At 62.2% G+C, this 14,019-nt stretch overlaps 1 protein-coding gene across 1 annotated transcript in view; it reads left to right on the forward strand.

Moving 5' to 3' along the window:
- The first annotated feature begins 4,034 nt into the window (after positions 1-4,034).
- Positions 4,035-14,019, forward strand: part of ZC3H3 (zinc finger CCCH-type containing 3) — an 88,446-nt gene continuing 78,461 nt past the window's right edge. Inside the window, 5 exon segments of the mRNA XM_049632816.1 lie at positions 4,035-4,184; positions 5,566-6,874; positions 7,935-8,013; positions 8,015-8,116; positions 8,118-8,133. Of these exon segments, the coding sequence (XP_049488773.1) occupies positions 4,097-4,184; positions 5,566-6,874; positions 7,935-8,013; positions 8,015-8,116; positions 8,118-8,133 (1,594 nt within the window). The 5' untranslated portion in view covers positions 4,035-4,096.

A 14,019-nucleotide genomic window follows, 5' to 3' on the forward strand; every position in this document is an offset into this window, starting at 1 on the left:
CACAATTGCGGGTCCACATTTTCAGCTCTTCAACAATAACCAAAACAGGAGGCCGATGTCAAGCCTAGTGCCATGACCTGGGCTCCTGACTCTAGAGAGGACAGAAGTCAGCCTGAGAGGGCGGGGGGTGAGCCTGTGGGGAGGAAAGGTGGAAAGGGTGGGAGGGGATGGCCCGTAGCCTATCCCCTCCCCGGGTCCCATTCCAGAGGAAAGGGGTGGCCCCCAGGACATTCTGAGGGCCAAGGAAGTCTGGGGTGCCATTATGTCCTCCTCCAGCCCCCTCTAGGTCACACTGAGGGAGATAAAGCCTGCCGTGGCCTAGGGGTGGGCGAGCCCTGGGGTCCGCAGCTAGGGTGGACACTGTGTCCCTGACAGCGTGCGGTGACCAGGGACTGGGAGCCTTCGTGCCTGGACGGGTCGGGGAGGCTGGGCCTGGGGGGGCCGCTAAGGTGCAGGAAGGTGGAGGGCGCTCGCTGCCACCAGGAACCCCGTCCAGGGGAAGGGGCCGGTGCAGGGGTGGCAGTGGGCAATCCAGCGCAGACCCTGCCCTGGGGGTGCCCTGCCCTGGGGGTGTCCGGCCCCTGGCCAAGACGAGGCAGGTTGCTAAGATTCCAGAGACAACCCCGAGGGCTGGGTGGAGGTGGAGGAGGGGCGGGTCCCGAATGCTGACCACTGCCACTCTTCCGGGCCAGGGCTCCCAGGGGCCCCGAGGGCGGGACACAAACACGGCAAGGGGTGACGCCCGAGGAGGGGGAGCGGGGCCGCTGGGGGGCGGGGTGCCGTGGAGGGCGTGGGCGCCCGGAGTGTGCCGGGCCGGTGCAGCGCCCCCAGCGGGAGCCGCTCAGGCCGGTCCCGCCCCACCCTCCCGGGACACTCCGGGCGCCCACGCCCTCCACGGCACCCCGCCCCCCAGCGGCCCCGCTCCCCCTCCTCGGGCGTCACCCCTTGCCGTGTTTGTGTCCCGCCCTCGGGGCCCCTGGGAGCCCTGGCCCGGAAGAGTGGCAGTGGTCAGCATTCGGGACCCGCCCGGCCCAGAGAGCGCCAACGCTGACAGCAAGTCCCGACAGTCCCAGCTTTGGAGGGACTGGGTGACCCGCGGGGCATCCCTCCCGCTGGCCGCCTGGGCCACCCCGTCACTAGCTCTGGACGCTGGGGCGTGCCCGCGGTGGCCTGGTCAGCAGGCTCCGCCCGGCAGGCGCTCAGGCAGCGGTCGGAGGGTCGCCGGGCCGCCTGGGCAGCCCCAGAGCAGGGCGACTGGGTTCAAGGGCGGCTCCGGGGGCGTGGGCAGCAGGAAGGCACTGCACAACGGCTGCTTCCTTTTGGAGTCCCCTGCTGTGACCTGTCTGGCCCCCTGAGCTTTCTGCCTGCTGGCGGCGGGGGCACAGAACCGTCTCCCACCCCACTGGGCCTCTGCAGGAGGAAGCAGCCCCCTTGCTCACGCTTTTTGTATTTTGAGCCTCACTCCCCTCTGCCCTGGCCAGGACTAGCCTTTCCGCACAGCTGGAATCTGGGCATTGCTGGGGCAGGAGGGGGGATTATGGGCTGTTTGCTCAGTGCCCGGCACTGGGAGGTTTGTCTGGTGAGGTTCATCCATCCTGGTCCCGGAGAGCCTGGTGGAAATGCTGCCATTTAGGGAACAGTAGACCAAACACTCTCCTCCCAGAAGGATCTGGCTCAGAGAGTATGAGGGTCGTGCTGTTCAGTGAGGGCTAGTGATGCTGGCGTGCAGCAGGGGTCCACAGGGTCCTCGAGGGCAGCTGTCTTCCACACTAACTTCCTGTTCTCTTCCCTCTGGGACGAAAGGCTTGGGGGCATCCATGGGGTAGCAGTCCCAGCCTGCCAACCACCTGTTCCCACCTGAGTGGGGTCACCTGACTCCCACCCGCCTGCAGATCTGGAGGGAAGGAGGAGGCAGGGAAGGGAGACCCCCAGAGGGGTGGGGGTGCTGGCTGGGTCGGTGGAAGGAGGGAGCGGCTCAGGCAGGACAGATTTGACATTTTGTGCTGTCCATCCTGCATCAGGCCAGCCCTGACTCATTCACAAGGTGACAGTTGTAGGATCCTCAAGAGAAACAACACAGGGCAAGTCCAAGAGTGTTCCCCAAGCTCCCGAAGGGGGATTCCATCTCAATCTTCAAGCACTCCCCTCCCCTGCCCTCATTTTGCCAAGGCCTCAGGATTTTACACCAGTCCCAGTACGTAAGTCACCCTGAGCCTGTCTCCATGGCCGCTCCCCTGGGGTGCCTCTGGCTGCCTTGTGGGAGAGGGAGAGGTGAGCTCCAGTTAGAGTTCGGCAAGGACAGTGGCGGTGGGAGCGGAGGAGGGTAAGACAGAGCATGGACAGGGCTGGGCGGCGCTTGGAAAGGGGCCAGAAAAGGCCCAGGAAGCAAAGATGGTTCCAGATAGATTCTACTTCTCAAAGACATCTGGGTTGGGAGGGATTCCCAGTGGGGTTCTGCAGCCTGAGCGCAGAGGCAGCCAACGCAGGCTGGTCTCCTCGGCCAGGCACGTTATTAGCATCATTATTTATATTTTTATCGCAACTGCTTGTTTTCATACTTTTTTTTAAGGTTTATTTTCAAGGGAGCGTGAGCGGGGGGGGGGGGCAGAGAAAGAGGGAGACACAGAATCCGAAGCAGGCTCCAGGCTCCGAGCTGTCAGCACAGAGCCAGACGTGGGGCTCAAACCCATCAACTGTGAGATCGTGACCTGAGCCGAAGCTGGACGCTCAACCGACTGAGCCACCCAGGCGCCCCTCTAACTACTTCTTTTAAGGCAAATAAGAAGTGAGAATTACAATTTACTAGCAAATTTTCCATTTCCTGTTCTCTTTCTTCACACAGATGTTTCCACGTCCTATCATTTCCCTTCAGCCTGAAGAATTTCCTTCAACATTTGCTATTGCACAGGCCTGTGGCAAACACGTTGCCCATTTCATGTGGTAAAAAAAAAAAATTACAACATACAAGCTGTCACACAGCTATTTCTAAGTGTCCAATTCAGCGGCATTAAGTACATTCACAGTATTGTGCAGTCATCATTTCTTTCCAAAACTTTTTCATCGTTCCAAACAGAACCCTGTACCCACAACGTTTTAACTCTCCATTCCTCCTTCCCACGGCCCTTGGTTACCTCTAATCTACTGTCTCTAGAAATTTGCCTAGTCTAGATATTTCACAGAAGCGGAGTCATACAACATACGTCCTTTTGTGACCCGTTTATTTTACTTAGCAAAGTGATTTTGAGGTCCACCGTTGTCACAACGGGGATCGAGAAGCAGTACATTCCTCTCCGAGGCTAAATCATAGTCCACTTTCTGGACAGACCACATTGTCCATCCATTTGTCCTCGGGGACAGCTGAGCCGTTCCACGGACCATTGTGAATAGCGCTTCATGGAGCAGCGGCGTGAGTCTCCGCTCTCACTCCTCGTGGGTGCACACGCAAGGTGGAACTGCTGGGTCATATGGTAATTCTAGTTTTGACCTTTTGAAGAACCTCCAGATTGTTTTCCCCAGCAGCTGCACCATTTTGCACCCCCCAGCAGCGTACAACGTTTGTACATCTGTTTTGCACTTGTTCCCGCTGATAAACTGAAATCTTTCATGTTTTCAGAGCGTCCCCGCCCAGGGACCCCTCGTTCCGGAGTTTCCTCTCCTGCCCTGGCCCAAGGGGCAGCGTGAACAGAGAGCCTCTCCGGCGCTCGTGCCACCAGGTCCCCCCGCAGAGCCTCCACAGCGTAATTCTACGCGGAGAAGGAGCTGCGCTGCGGCCGAAGACGGGTCCGGACTTCGGCTCCTCGCCTGGTCCCACAGGGAACGAGAGCCCGTAGCACCGGAGCCAGCTGCCGCCGCACCAGGTCCGAAACCACCCGCCTTCGGCCGTCTCCGGACCCGTGCGCTCGCGCCCCTGGCCGGCGCGCCTTGCTGACGTCGCCCCGCCCCTTGGGCTGTGCGTGCGTGACCCGGCTTTCCGCCGGCGTTGCCAGGACGACGGCGCGTTCCTCGCAGCCCGGCCAACTCCCTGGCCCAGCTGCAGTGCGCAGGCTCGGAGCTTCCGTGGGCCCCGCCCCGCCGGCGGGGAAACAGTCGCGCGGCAATGACGTCTCGGGGGCCTGGCCGGGCGTCGCGGACTCCGGAGATGGAGGAAAAGGAGCAATTACGGCGACAGATCCGTCTCCTGCAGGGTGGGTCGGGTCGGGTCGGGCCGGGCCGGGCCCGGGTCGCGCGTCCCTTTCTTTACCCTTCCTTACCTCACGAAGGGCCGCTGCCCGCCTCCCCGAAGGGGGTCGCTCCGCGCCCTCGGTCTGGACGGCCAGGTCGGGTCGGGTGGGGGCGTGGGTAGGGTCGGGGAGGCGGTGGGGAACCCCGAAGGGCATCCGGGCCGGCCGGGGTCAGCCCCTTGCCCGTTTCTCCGGACGGGTAGTGCGTGTCCTTCAGGCGCTGCAGCGGGTGGCGGCGGGGCCGTCGCTTAGTAACCGGCGGGAGGCATCCCCCCCCAACCCGGCCCACGGGCGGGCACTTCCTCGGCGCCCTGTCGCTCTCGGTGCCACACAGTAGGGTGGAGAGCTTGACCTGGTGTCGCGTGGCAAAGCCCCTGGACGCCTCGTCTTGGCTCCTTCCCTTCACACAGTCACAGTCCTCTTGATATTCCAAGGCCCCCACTCGCCAGGCCTCAGTTTCTCATCTTTTCAGTTTTTACACCCAAGTTGAGGTTTCAGTTCTGAAAAATTTCCCCGTTTAAAGTTTTCCCATGAAGAGAAGACTTAAGGATTTGGAAAATGTGTATGGGGGAGAGTCCAGGCGGGCTGGTCCAGCCTGCCAGAGGCTTCTGTCACAGCTGTCCTGGCGTGTCACCAGGTCTGGACATGGCTTTTCTTGGGTCTGGGGACGGGACTTGTGGTGGGCAGCGTTGGCACGGAGGACTTAGCTACTGGTTTGCCGGTTGAGGCCTAACTCCCTGGGGTGTTCCAGCTGAACCTGTACCCCTCCGGCCCCGGGACCGCTATCCACTGTCGGGCCTCCAGACAATCAGGGCTCTTCTCCCCTTAGAGGAGGACGGTGTGACATTCCCATCAACTGTGGAGTGCCGACCCCTGTGTCATTTGTCTTACGCTCATTGTCCCGTGCGCCAGGCAGGGGGGATTATTAAGGAGTACTCCTGCCTCCTTTGCATCCGTGGGCAAGCCAGAGGGCCTCCGTGGCTGACCGGCCCCCTTGTTGAGGCATTAGAGCATGGGGCCTTGCTGGTCTCTTCATATCAAGTGACATTTCACCTCAAAGCATTGTGGACCCGGTATAATACTCCCGACAGATTAGGAACATGAAGCCACAGGGGTGTGTTTTCAGTGTAAGCGACTAGGATGGAAGCAGACTGATGGGAAAGGCTCATGGGAAAGATGGGCGGAGGGAATTCGGGCTGAACTGTCCTGGGGCCAGGCGGGGGCTCACGAGGGAGGTGGGGTCTGTGGGGTGTCTTGTCGGCTGATGCGCCTCCGGGGGACTGGGCTGTTGGCTGAGTTTACTGTCAGCCTCTGGTTAATTGAGCCCGTGATTCTGCCTTCTCAGGTCTGATCGATGACTACAAAAACCTCCATGGCAACGCCCCTGCCCCGGGCACGTCGGCCGCTGCCCGCTGGCAGCCACCTGCTTACAACAGCAGCAGGGCCTTCGGTGCCAGCTACCCTCGTCCCGGCCGGAGGGGCTTCTCCCTGAGCCATGGGCCTGCATGGCGCAAGAAATACTCCCTGGTGAATCGGCCCCCAGGAGCCTCAGACCCGCCCGGTGACTGTGCCGCACAGCCACCTCTCAGGGCTGGGAGCAGCCGGGGTCCTGACCCCGCGCAGTATGTCCTGGAGAGGCAGGTCCAGCTGAGTCCAGATCAGAACATGGTTATCAAAATCAAGCCACCATCAAAACCGGGCTCAGCTAGCGCTGCAGGGGTCTCTCGGGGTTCCTTGGAAGGATGTGAGGACCCCTCCTGGAGCCACCACAGGCCTCAGGAGGGCGAGGGCGAGCCCCCTGGTGGGCAGCAGCAACCCTCGAGGCCGGGAAGAGCCAAGGGGAGCTGCGGTACAGAGGACCCCCTTCTGGTCTGCCAGAAGGAGCCTGGCAAGCCTCGGGTGGTAAAGTCTGTGAGCAGCGTGAGTGACAGCCCCTCCGAGCCCCGGCGGACTGTCAGCGAGAGTGCGGTTGCGGCCAAGGCACGCTTCCTGTCCCCCACCCTGCCCCAGCGCAGTGGCGCGGCTCCGGGCCGGAAGGTGGGCTCACACTCTGTGGCCAGCTGTGTCGCCCAGCACCTTGGAGATGGGAGAGTGAATGCTGGCCACCCAGATCAGCCGGCTTCCTCCGGCTCGGTGGCAGGCCCAGCCAGAGCAGCTTCTGGACCCAGGCAGGCCCGGGAGGCCTCACTGCTCGTGTCCTGTCGAACCAGCAAGTTCCGGAAGAACAACTACAAGTGGGTGGCTGCTTCAGCCAAGAGCCCCCGGGCCACTCGCAGGGCCCTCAGTCCCAGAGCAGCCTCGGAGACCGTGTGCAGGGCCCCCTTTGGCACAGCAGCACAGGGGGAGAAGCCACAGCTCAGAGCTGATCCGGATGCCAAGCCCAGGAGGTCGTCCGCGTCCTCCACGCTCGGGGCCTCCCCCAGCAAATACAAGTGGAAGGCGTCCAGCCCCTCGGCCTCCTCCTCCTCCTCCTTTCGTTGGCAGTCGGAAGCTGGCAGCAAGGACCATGCCTCCCAGCTCCCACCTAGGTTCCCCCCAGGGGACAGACCGGCAGTGGGACCCAGCGGCTTGAAGCCCCTCTTCAGTGAGACCACACTCTCGGCTTACAAAGTGAAGAGCCGCACCAAGATCATCCGGAGGCGGGGCGGCGCTAGGTAGGTGCCCCTGCCAGTACCCCAGGGTCCTGTCTGGGCAGGCAGGGGGGCAGGCCTGGGCCTGGCAGCTCCCTGCTGGGCGTGCGGAGCGTGTGGGAGGGCTCACCTGTGGGGCCGTGGGAGGAGGAGATGAAGCATCACCGGCCACGGGTCCAGCCGAGCGTGGCTGGAGGCGTTACTGTACCCAGTGCAAATGAGGCTGGGGTTACTGGGGTAACCGGGGCTCAGCCAGTGACGATAGGGGGAGCCCTCCCATCTCCTGTTGGTGACAGACCAGAGGCTGCTGGGGCAGCTTCTGTTCCGGGTCCACTGGGTTTGCGGATGATGCTTTATACCCAGCTACGCACTAGGTCCGCAAACCCAGGGCGCACCGGGAAGTCTGCCTCCTTGGCAGCCAGGTGACCAGGGGAGTCACTGTTTCACTGAATATGGGTCGTTTCCCTGGCCCTCCACCTGCAAGGATTGTGCAGAGGCTAAAAAATGGCGTTGTGGCTCAGGTTTGGTCTGGGGTTCGGACTTCATCACGGCAGCTGGTAACTGCGAGGGCAGAGTCACTCTCACTGTGAGTCCCCTTTGGAGGTCCTTCCTGCTGTCTGACCTTGGTCCTTGGCCCTGCTCTCCCAGAGAGTTAAAAAGTCCCCTGCCTTTTCTGGACGGTGGCCGTCCTGTCTCGGCTGATGTGGACAGGGGAGCTGTGAGCAGTAGCCTCTCCTGCAGAGGTGGCTGGGGGCAGCTGGTGGCGGCCCCTCCCCTGCGGTGGCTCCTTAGCGCTGCCCCCAGCCCCCAGCCCCACTGGAGAGTTCATCCGGCCTAGGGACACCGAGGGGACCTGGTGCAGATACACCGGGTGGGGGTCAAGGGTTGGGAGCCGCTCTCCCTCTGCCCCGGCTCCGGGCTCTCAAGTGGGGGAGGAGCGCACGGGCCGCTGCTGAGAAGGCGGGCAGGCTGGGACCTCCCGGGGTGATTCCACGGTGCTGGGGTCTGGATGGGCAGGGGTAGATGGGGAGAGCCGCCCTGCTGGGGGAGCCCATTGGGACCTGCCTGCTCTTTGTCTCTGCAGCCTTCCCTGCGACAAGAAGAATGGCGCCCCGCCTGCCGCCACCGCCAAGAGCCAGCTGAGCCTGCGGCGGAGGCAGGCCCCCCCGGGGGAAGAGCAGCCCCGTGCTGAAGAAGAACCCCAACAAGGGCCTGGCGCAGGTCACCAGGCACCGGCTGTGCTGCCTGCCTCCTGGCCGGGCCCACCCCCCCCACCAAGGAAGGTAGGCCCGGGGGGAGGGGGTCATCTCCTGCAGCGCCGGCTCCGCTCGCCTGTTACGAGCCACCTTCCCCGTCCCGAGGACGCTCAGCCTGGGGGGCGGCGGGTGGCTCGGGCCGGAGTGGAGGGGCGGTCCGGATGGACGTCTGTCCCCACAGATGAGCCGTCACACCGGGACGCTGCTCAGGGCTGGCCGTGTCCACAGGCCCCTTTGCGTCCTGCTCCGGGTGCTGGGGGTCTCGGAGGCATGGGGCGGGGCGGTCCCTTCCACTCTCCTGCCGCCTGCATCCTAGCCCACGGGCACCAAGACGTTTCCGTAGTGACTTGCCCCAAGGAGGGTGGGTCGGGGCAAGTGGAGATTGGGTGGCTGGGCCAGGCGCCTCAAGATGGTGATATTTCAGTGAAACTTGAGTACCAGGGGTGTCGCGTGAGGCACCTTGGGGAAGGATGTTCCCGTCACAGGCGGCAGTGTGTTGAGTGGCCACGGCTATTCCAGATTCTTGCTCTGAACGGAGGCTGAGGGGAATCGGGGACTGTGGCTCTGGTGCCTGGTGGCTGACTGTGACCCAAGTGGGCCCAGCTGGTCCCAGCTTTCTGGGTCCTCCGTGTGCAAGCTCCCCTTCCTTAGCGGGTCGGAGAGCGAGCAGACAGTGTGATCTGGGCCCCAGATCCGCCCCTCCGGAAGGGCCGCCCTGGCCTGCTGCTCTCAGACCCGCCGGCACCCAAGCTGGGGTTTCTGCCTCTGGCTGGCCTGGGAGCTCCCTGCTTCCTGCCCTGCCTTCTTGGGGGCCAGAGTGCTCCGCAGAGCTGGGTTCCCGGAACGCCGGTGAGCATCCGCCGGGCGTCACCCCCCTTTGCTGGGCCTGGAAACAAGTGTTCGTGGAGTTGCCGAGCCAGGTGTTGAGTGGGGCAGGGTTACACAGACCGCGCCCTGGGCCCCTCCATACCCTTCTTGTGTCCCAGGTGCAGGGTGTCCTAATGGAGGGGTGGGCGCCGAGGGGGTTTGCAGGGCATCCCAGGTGCGCACACTCGACCTCTTCAGCCTGTACTCTTGGTGTAGCTTGGCCGCCCTCCCAGGAGTCCAGTGGGGCTGGCCTTGACTGTGGCCTGGCCAGGCCTCTGCTGTCCGTGTCCCCAAGGAGCCTGGTGTGGGGGCAGACAGGCCTGAGCCAGACCGTTGCCATTCCCCATAGCAGGCACCCCAGAGGAAGGAGCGCTATTCGTACAAATACTTCTCCTGACTTGTTACTGAGGGCCTGCAGCCGCGGACCCCTCTCCGGACGGGGCAGGGGGCGGACGACTCTGGGGCCACCAAACAAAGCTGAGCCTTCCTGCCAGGCAGGTGGTCAGGTGTGCCGTGTGCCCTTCCCTGCTCCCAGCAGGAGGACTCTGTGCGGCTGGGGGCTGGGGCGGGGGCTGCCGTGGGCGCGGACTGGATGGACCAGCGGGCAGTGGGCCTGCTACCGGAGCTGCTGGCTGAGGGGCCTCTGGGGAGAGAAGGACACTGGCCACGTAGGCCGCGTCCTGGGGCCATGGCCTGGAGCTGGCACCCTCACATAGCGACCCAGGCCAGTATGTTCTAGGACACTCAACTGTGGCTGCCAGGTGGACAATGGCCTGGAGGAGTGAGGGGCTGACGGGGGTGCTGGGTCTGCGGGTTTATGGGCGGGGAGGGTCTGTGGGTCACCCTGGAGCGGTGCCCGCAGGCTCAGGCCCACATGCTTGCGTACCTTGCTTATGGGGCCTGGGATGACCGTTCTCTGTCTGGGCCTAGAGCTTTAGCGGGTGTCGCCTGAGGACGTGGAGGTTGCCTCCTGCTGGTGGGGGTGTGTAGTGCTGTGTGAGAGGAGGAGAAAGGCTTTGGGCAAGATGGGGTTGGGGGGAGGGGGCTGACACAGTCCCTGCCTTTACACTTCTCTCCACTAGGGGGCGAACGGATAAGTTTGTAGTTAGAGGAGAACCCTCCATCCCCACTGCCCTGGCCGGAAAGGGCCGGGGTTGGGGGGGGGGGGGGTGGGGGGGAGAGGCCTGTTGGGGGGAGGGGCTTGGAGAAGCTTCCGCTCACTCATCCACTTATCCATCCCCTCCCTCCATCCTCTCCCCATCCATCCAACTGTCTGTCCGTCCATTCGTCCATCCGCCTATCCATCCATCCACCTTCCATCCGCTATTCCCTCAACCTGTTTATCCGTTTATCCGCGCACCCTCTTATCCCCCCATCTGCCCTCCATCCCCCATCCCCCATCCGTCCTCCAGCCCCCATCCTCCATTCACGTGTCCTCCACCGTCCTGCGTCTCCCCGCTTACGCCTCACCATCACCCCAACCATCCGGCGAGCGTGCATCGAGGGCCTCTGTGCAGGGCAGCGTGCTGGCTCCCGTGGGCCCTGACGTGCTGGAGCCGCATCGTTGTCGTGAAGACGGACAGCTACTGGGTGTCGTAAACTAGCTGAAAAGCTCCTCTCAGGTGGTACAAGCGCTCAGAGGAAAGGGAAACGTGGGATAAGGCGGTGGAGAGCTGTTGGGAGGGGTGGGTGGTCAGCTTTAGCCAAGCGGTTGGCGTCTCTGAGGAGGGGACATCCAGACAGACCGGCGTGAGGAGAAGAGAGGCGTAAATGCTGTGCCTGTCCGCGGGTGACGGGCACGGGTGGGAATGAGCTCTGTCGTGCTGCAGGAGCAGAGAGGGGTCCTGTGTGGCCGGCTTCCCTGAGGGTGGGAGGGGCCGAGGCCAGAGGGAAGGCGGGACCTGATGATGGGCGGGTGGGGCAGGCCTCCGTAAGGCAGGGGGCGGTGACATGGGACCTCCATGGGACCTGCATGAAGATGCTCGGGGATGCGAGGTGGCTGTGTTGGGGGAGTGTCCGGCAGGCCTGGAGGGTCAGTGAGCCAGGAAGAGCCTGTGGCCAGGTCAAGGAGTGGGGTCCTCATTCTCAGAAGTGGGCAGGAAGCTCAGGGAAGATGCTGGTGCACGGGCCTAAAACGCTGGGCACGTGGCTCCAGACATGCCACCCTGCGACCTGGAGACTGGCCGAGGAGGTTGTGGTGGGACCAGGAGTGGGGACGAGCATTCCCCTGGTTGGAGGACTACCAGGGAGTCAGTGGGTGACTCCCCCAAGCACCTTCTTCTGTAGGGTCCACAGGCTTCCCTCTCTTGTGTCCCTCCTTCCCCTGCTGCACCTGCCTGTCCCCAGGCCAACTGCGAGCTGCCTCACACACAAGTTTCCGTTTACTGCCGTGGGCATTTGGAGTGCAGACCCTGGGCTCGGGCTCGGGCTCGGGCTCGGAGCCCTCCGGCCGTGCCTTCCTGTGGTGGACAGGCCGCTTTGAGGGTTCCCTTCCCCGTTTCCCCACACAGACCATTGGCTCAGGTCCAGACTTCCTTGGAGCAGTGTAGGGGAGGGACCTGAGCCCCTGTGGGCTCCTGCCGAGTGCGGGGGGGGGGGGGGGGGGGGGGTGCGGGAACGGAGTGAGGACAAGGGTCAGGCTTCCTGAAACTGCCCGCCCCCACCAAGGTCCCTTCTTCAGCCCTGCCGAACGGCCTGGTGGCCAGCAGAGGGCGTCCTTGCCCCTCTTATTCGTCCGTCCACCTTTTTCTGGTAATTGATTGCCTAATTTCCTCTTTATGTGAAAGAAAGCAGATATCAAGTAATTTGCAGCAATAACCTGCTAATGCTAGGCCAGTATCGAAACTCCCCTGTTCATTTCAAGTGGCAGATAAAACACTAATACATAATTATCCTTGCAAATTGGATTGTTTTAAATAACCAAAAGGCTACGGCCAGGAGAAAGCGATCCCATCTCCCTTGAGTTACTATTGCAGTGTAATTGCCGCGTTCAATCAATTTCCCTGGCATTAGAAATTCCATCACAATCAACATTAAGCTTTATTCATTGTGATGGCTAAGAGCCGGGCCATTTCTCCTCTTTTTCTTAACTGGCAAAATTAATCAGGGAAAAGATTTTAAACATTTACCCGTGCGAAAGAGGTCAGCTCTGCCACTATATTGCTCAGCAGATAAGGGGGCTAATAAAAAGAAAATTGAATTACTAATGATCACCAGGAACAGAGTGTATAAAACCTGGCAATCGCCGGTTCAGGAAAAGGGAGAATCAATTTTCCTGGGACAAGGTGTGCTCATTTTTTATTTTGGCGCATATTATCAGCAATTTAATTTGAGAGCGCATAAACAGGAGGAAACAGTTAGGGAATAATGAGCCCGGAGGTGTAAGTGCCGCAGGCTATATGCTGTACACAATTTATTTGGAACAACAGATAATCGCTTTAATTGAATTCAAAACTGCATTGTTCAGCAGCCGTGTGGCCGCTGGTGCCTTGGGCCTTGGGGACTGAGCATTATGAAGATCTTGCCCGACTCCTCCTCCTGCTGTCTCCCCTCTGCCTTTCCCTCGGCCTCCCCTCCCGGGCTCCCCTGCCCTCCGACCCTCCTGCCCGGTTCACCCCGAGTCAGACTTTGGTGGGGGGGGGGGTGGGCCAGGTGGCCCCTTGGGGACACCGTGTGACCCCCCCATTCCTGTGCTCCCCACCTCTCTGCCTCTCGCCTTCCTTCCTCCACTTTTCTTCTGGGGATGAGTCTGTTGGCAGCTGGGGTATCAGGAGGTGACACTTGAGGAGGGGCCCAGGGGAGCTCCATTTGCTGAGGATTGGTGGGGTCTGCCACATTTTAGCTGCACAGAGACCCTGCTTGATCCGTCTCAGGGCGTCCAAACAGTGGAGAAAGCAGAGACAAGAAAACCTCTCATAGACCTCAAGAACGGGTTCCGATTTACCACCCATGTAATTGTGGCAATTGGTGGTTCCAGCTTGTGGTGTCCACAGCGCACACGGCTCACGTTGGCCCCCGCTCCGTTGCAGGGTCCGGGTGTCTGGGCCAGCTCGGCTGGTCTCTGTCCACTCTGGGCCCAAGGCCGTGACTTGGGCCACCCTGAGGCGGCAGGCTTGGTGTGCGCCTGGAGCGTGGCTTGTATAGAGTGGGTATTTCCCAGCCCACTCGCACCCGTGCCCTGGGCCAGGGGGCTTCAAAGTGGCCGCAGGTCATGGGGTCCCTGCCAGCCACTTGGAAATGTTTGCTGTCGTGTGCCAAGGAAAAGCCATGGGTGGGTGGGCAGGTGGGTGGGTGGTGGTGTCACCTCCCAGAAGCCGCTTGGGTGGGAGGGCCCTGTGCCTCCCCTGCTCAGGATGACGGTATTCTGCCCTCCTCTCCCTCCCCTGCTTCACCAGCCTGGCGCCTTGTGCAGGAGGCCCCGGACCACACAGAGGAGGGGCTGCTGTGGTGGGTGAGGGTGAGGGTGAGGGTTTGGCGGTCACGCAGGGCTGCGGGGGCAGGGATGCAGCTGGCGGGAAGAGCCTAGTTCTCACGGCGGCCTCAGGGACAGACCAAGGCTTTCCCAGAAGCCAGGCCTCACCCTGCCACTTTGCCCCCAAACCTCTGTCCGCCGTGTGGGCCGCGTGGTCTGGAGAAACTGCCGTCCCCTGTTGCAGATGAAGTGGGGTGTCCGCTCGCCTTAGGTCACTGGCAGAAAAGGCAGCTGTGGTCTCGGACCCTTGTGCGGGTCTTGCCGGGTCTTCAGCATGCAGCCCGTGACAGTCCCCTGGAGCTGGTATGCAGCAGGGGGGATCTCTGGCTGGGCCTGCCCGGTGCTGGGGGGGACCACCCCGTGACCCCAGCCAGAGGTGGGGCACCTCTTCCCTGTGTCCAGGTTTCTCCGAGGAAGGGCTCGGGGCGTGTCTCCCCACGAGAGCTCTCTCGGGCCCTGCACCCACCCTTCCCCCAGGACCTGGGCGCCTCAGCAAGCCCCTTGGGTGGCCGTTCTACCTTCCTCCTGGCCCCGGAGCAGGGACCCGATGCATGCTCAGTGGTGGACCTCCCTAC

This window comes from Panthera uncia, chromosome F2 (assembly GCF_023721935.1).
Source record: "Panthera uncia isolate 11264 chromosome F2, Puncia_PCG_1.0, whole genome shotgun sequence".
Taxonomy (NCBI): domain Eukaryota; kingdom Metazoa; phylum Chordata; class Mammalia; order Carnivora; family Felidae; genus Panthera; species Panthera uncia.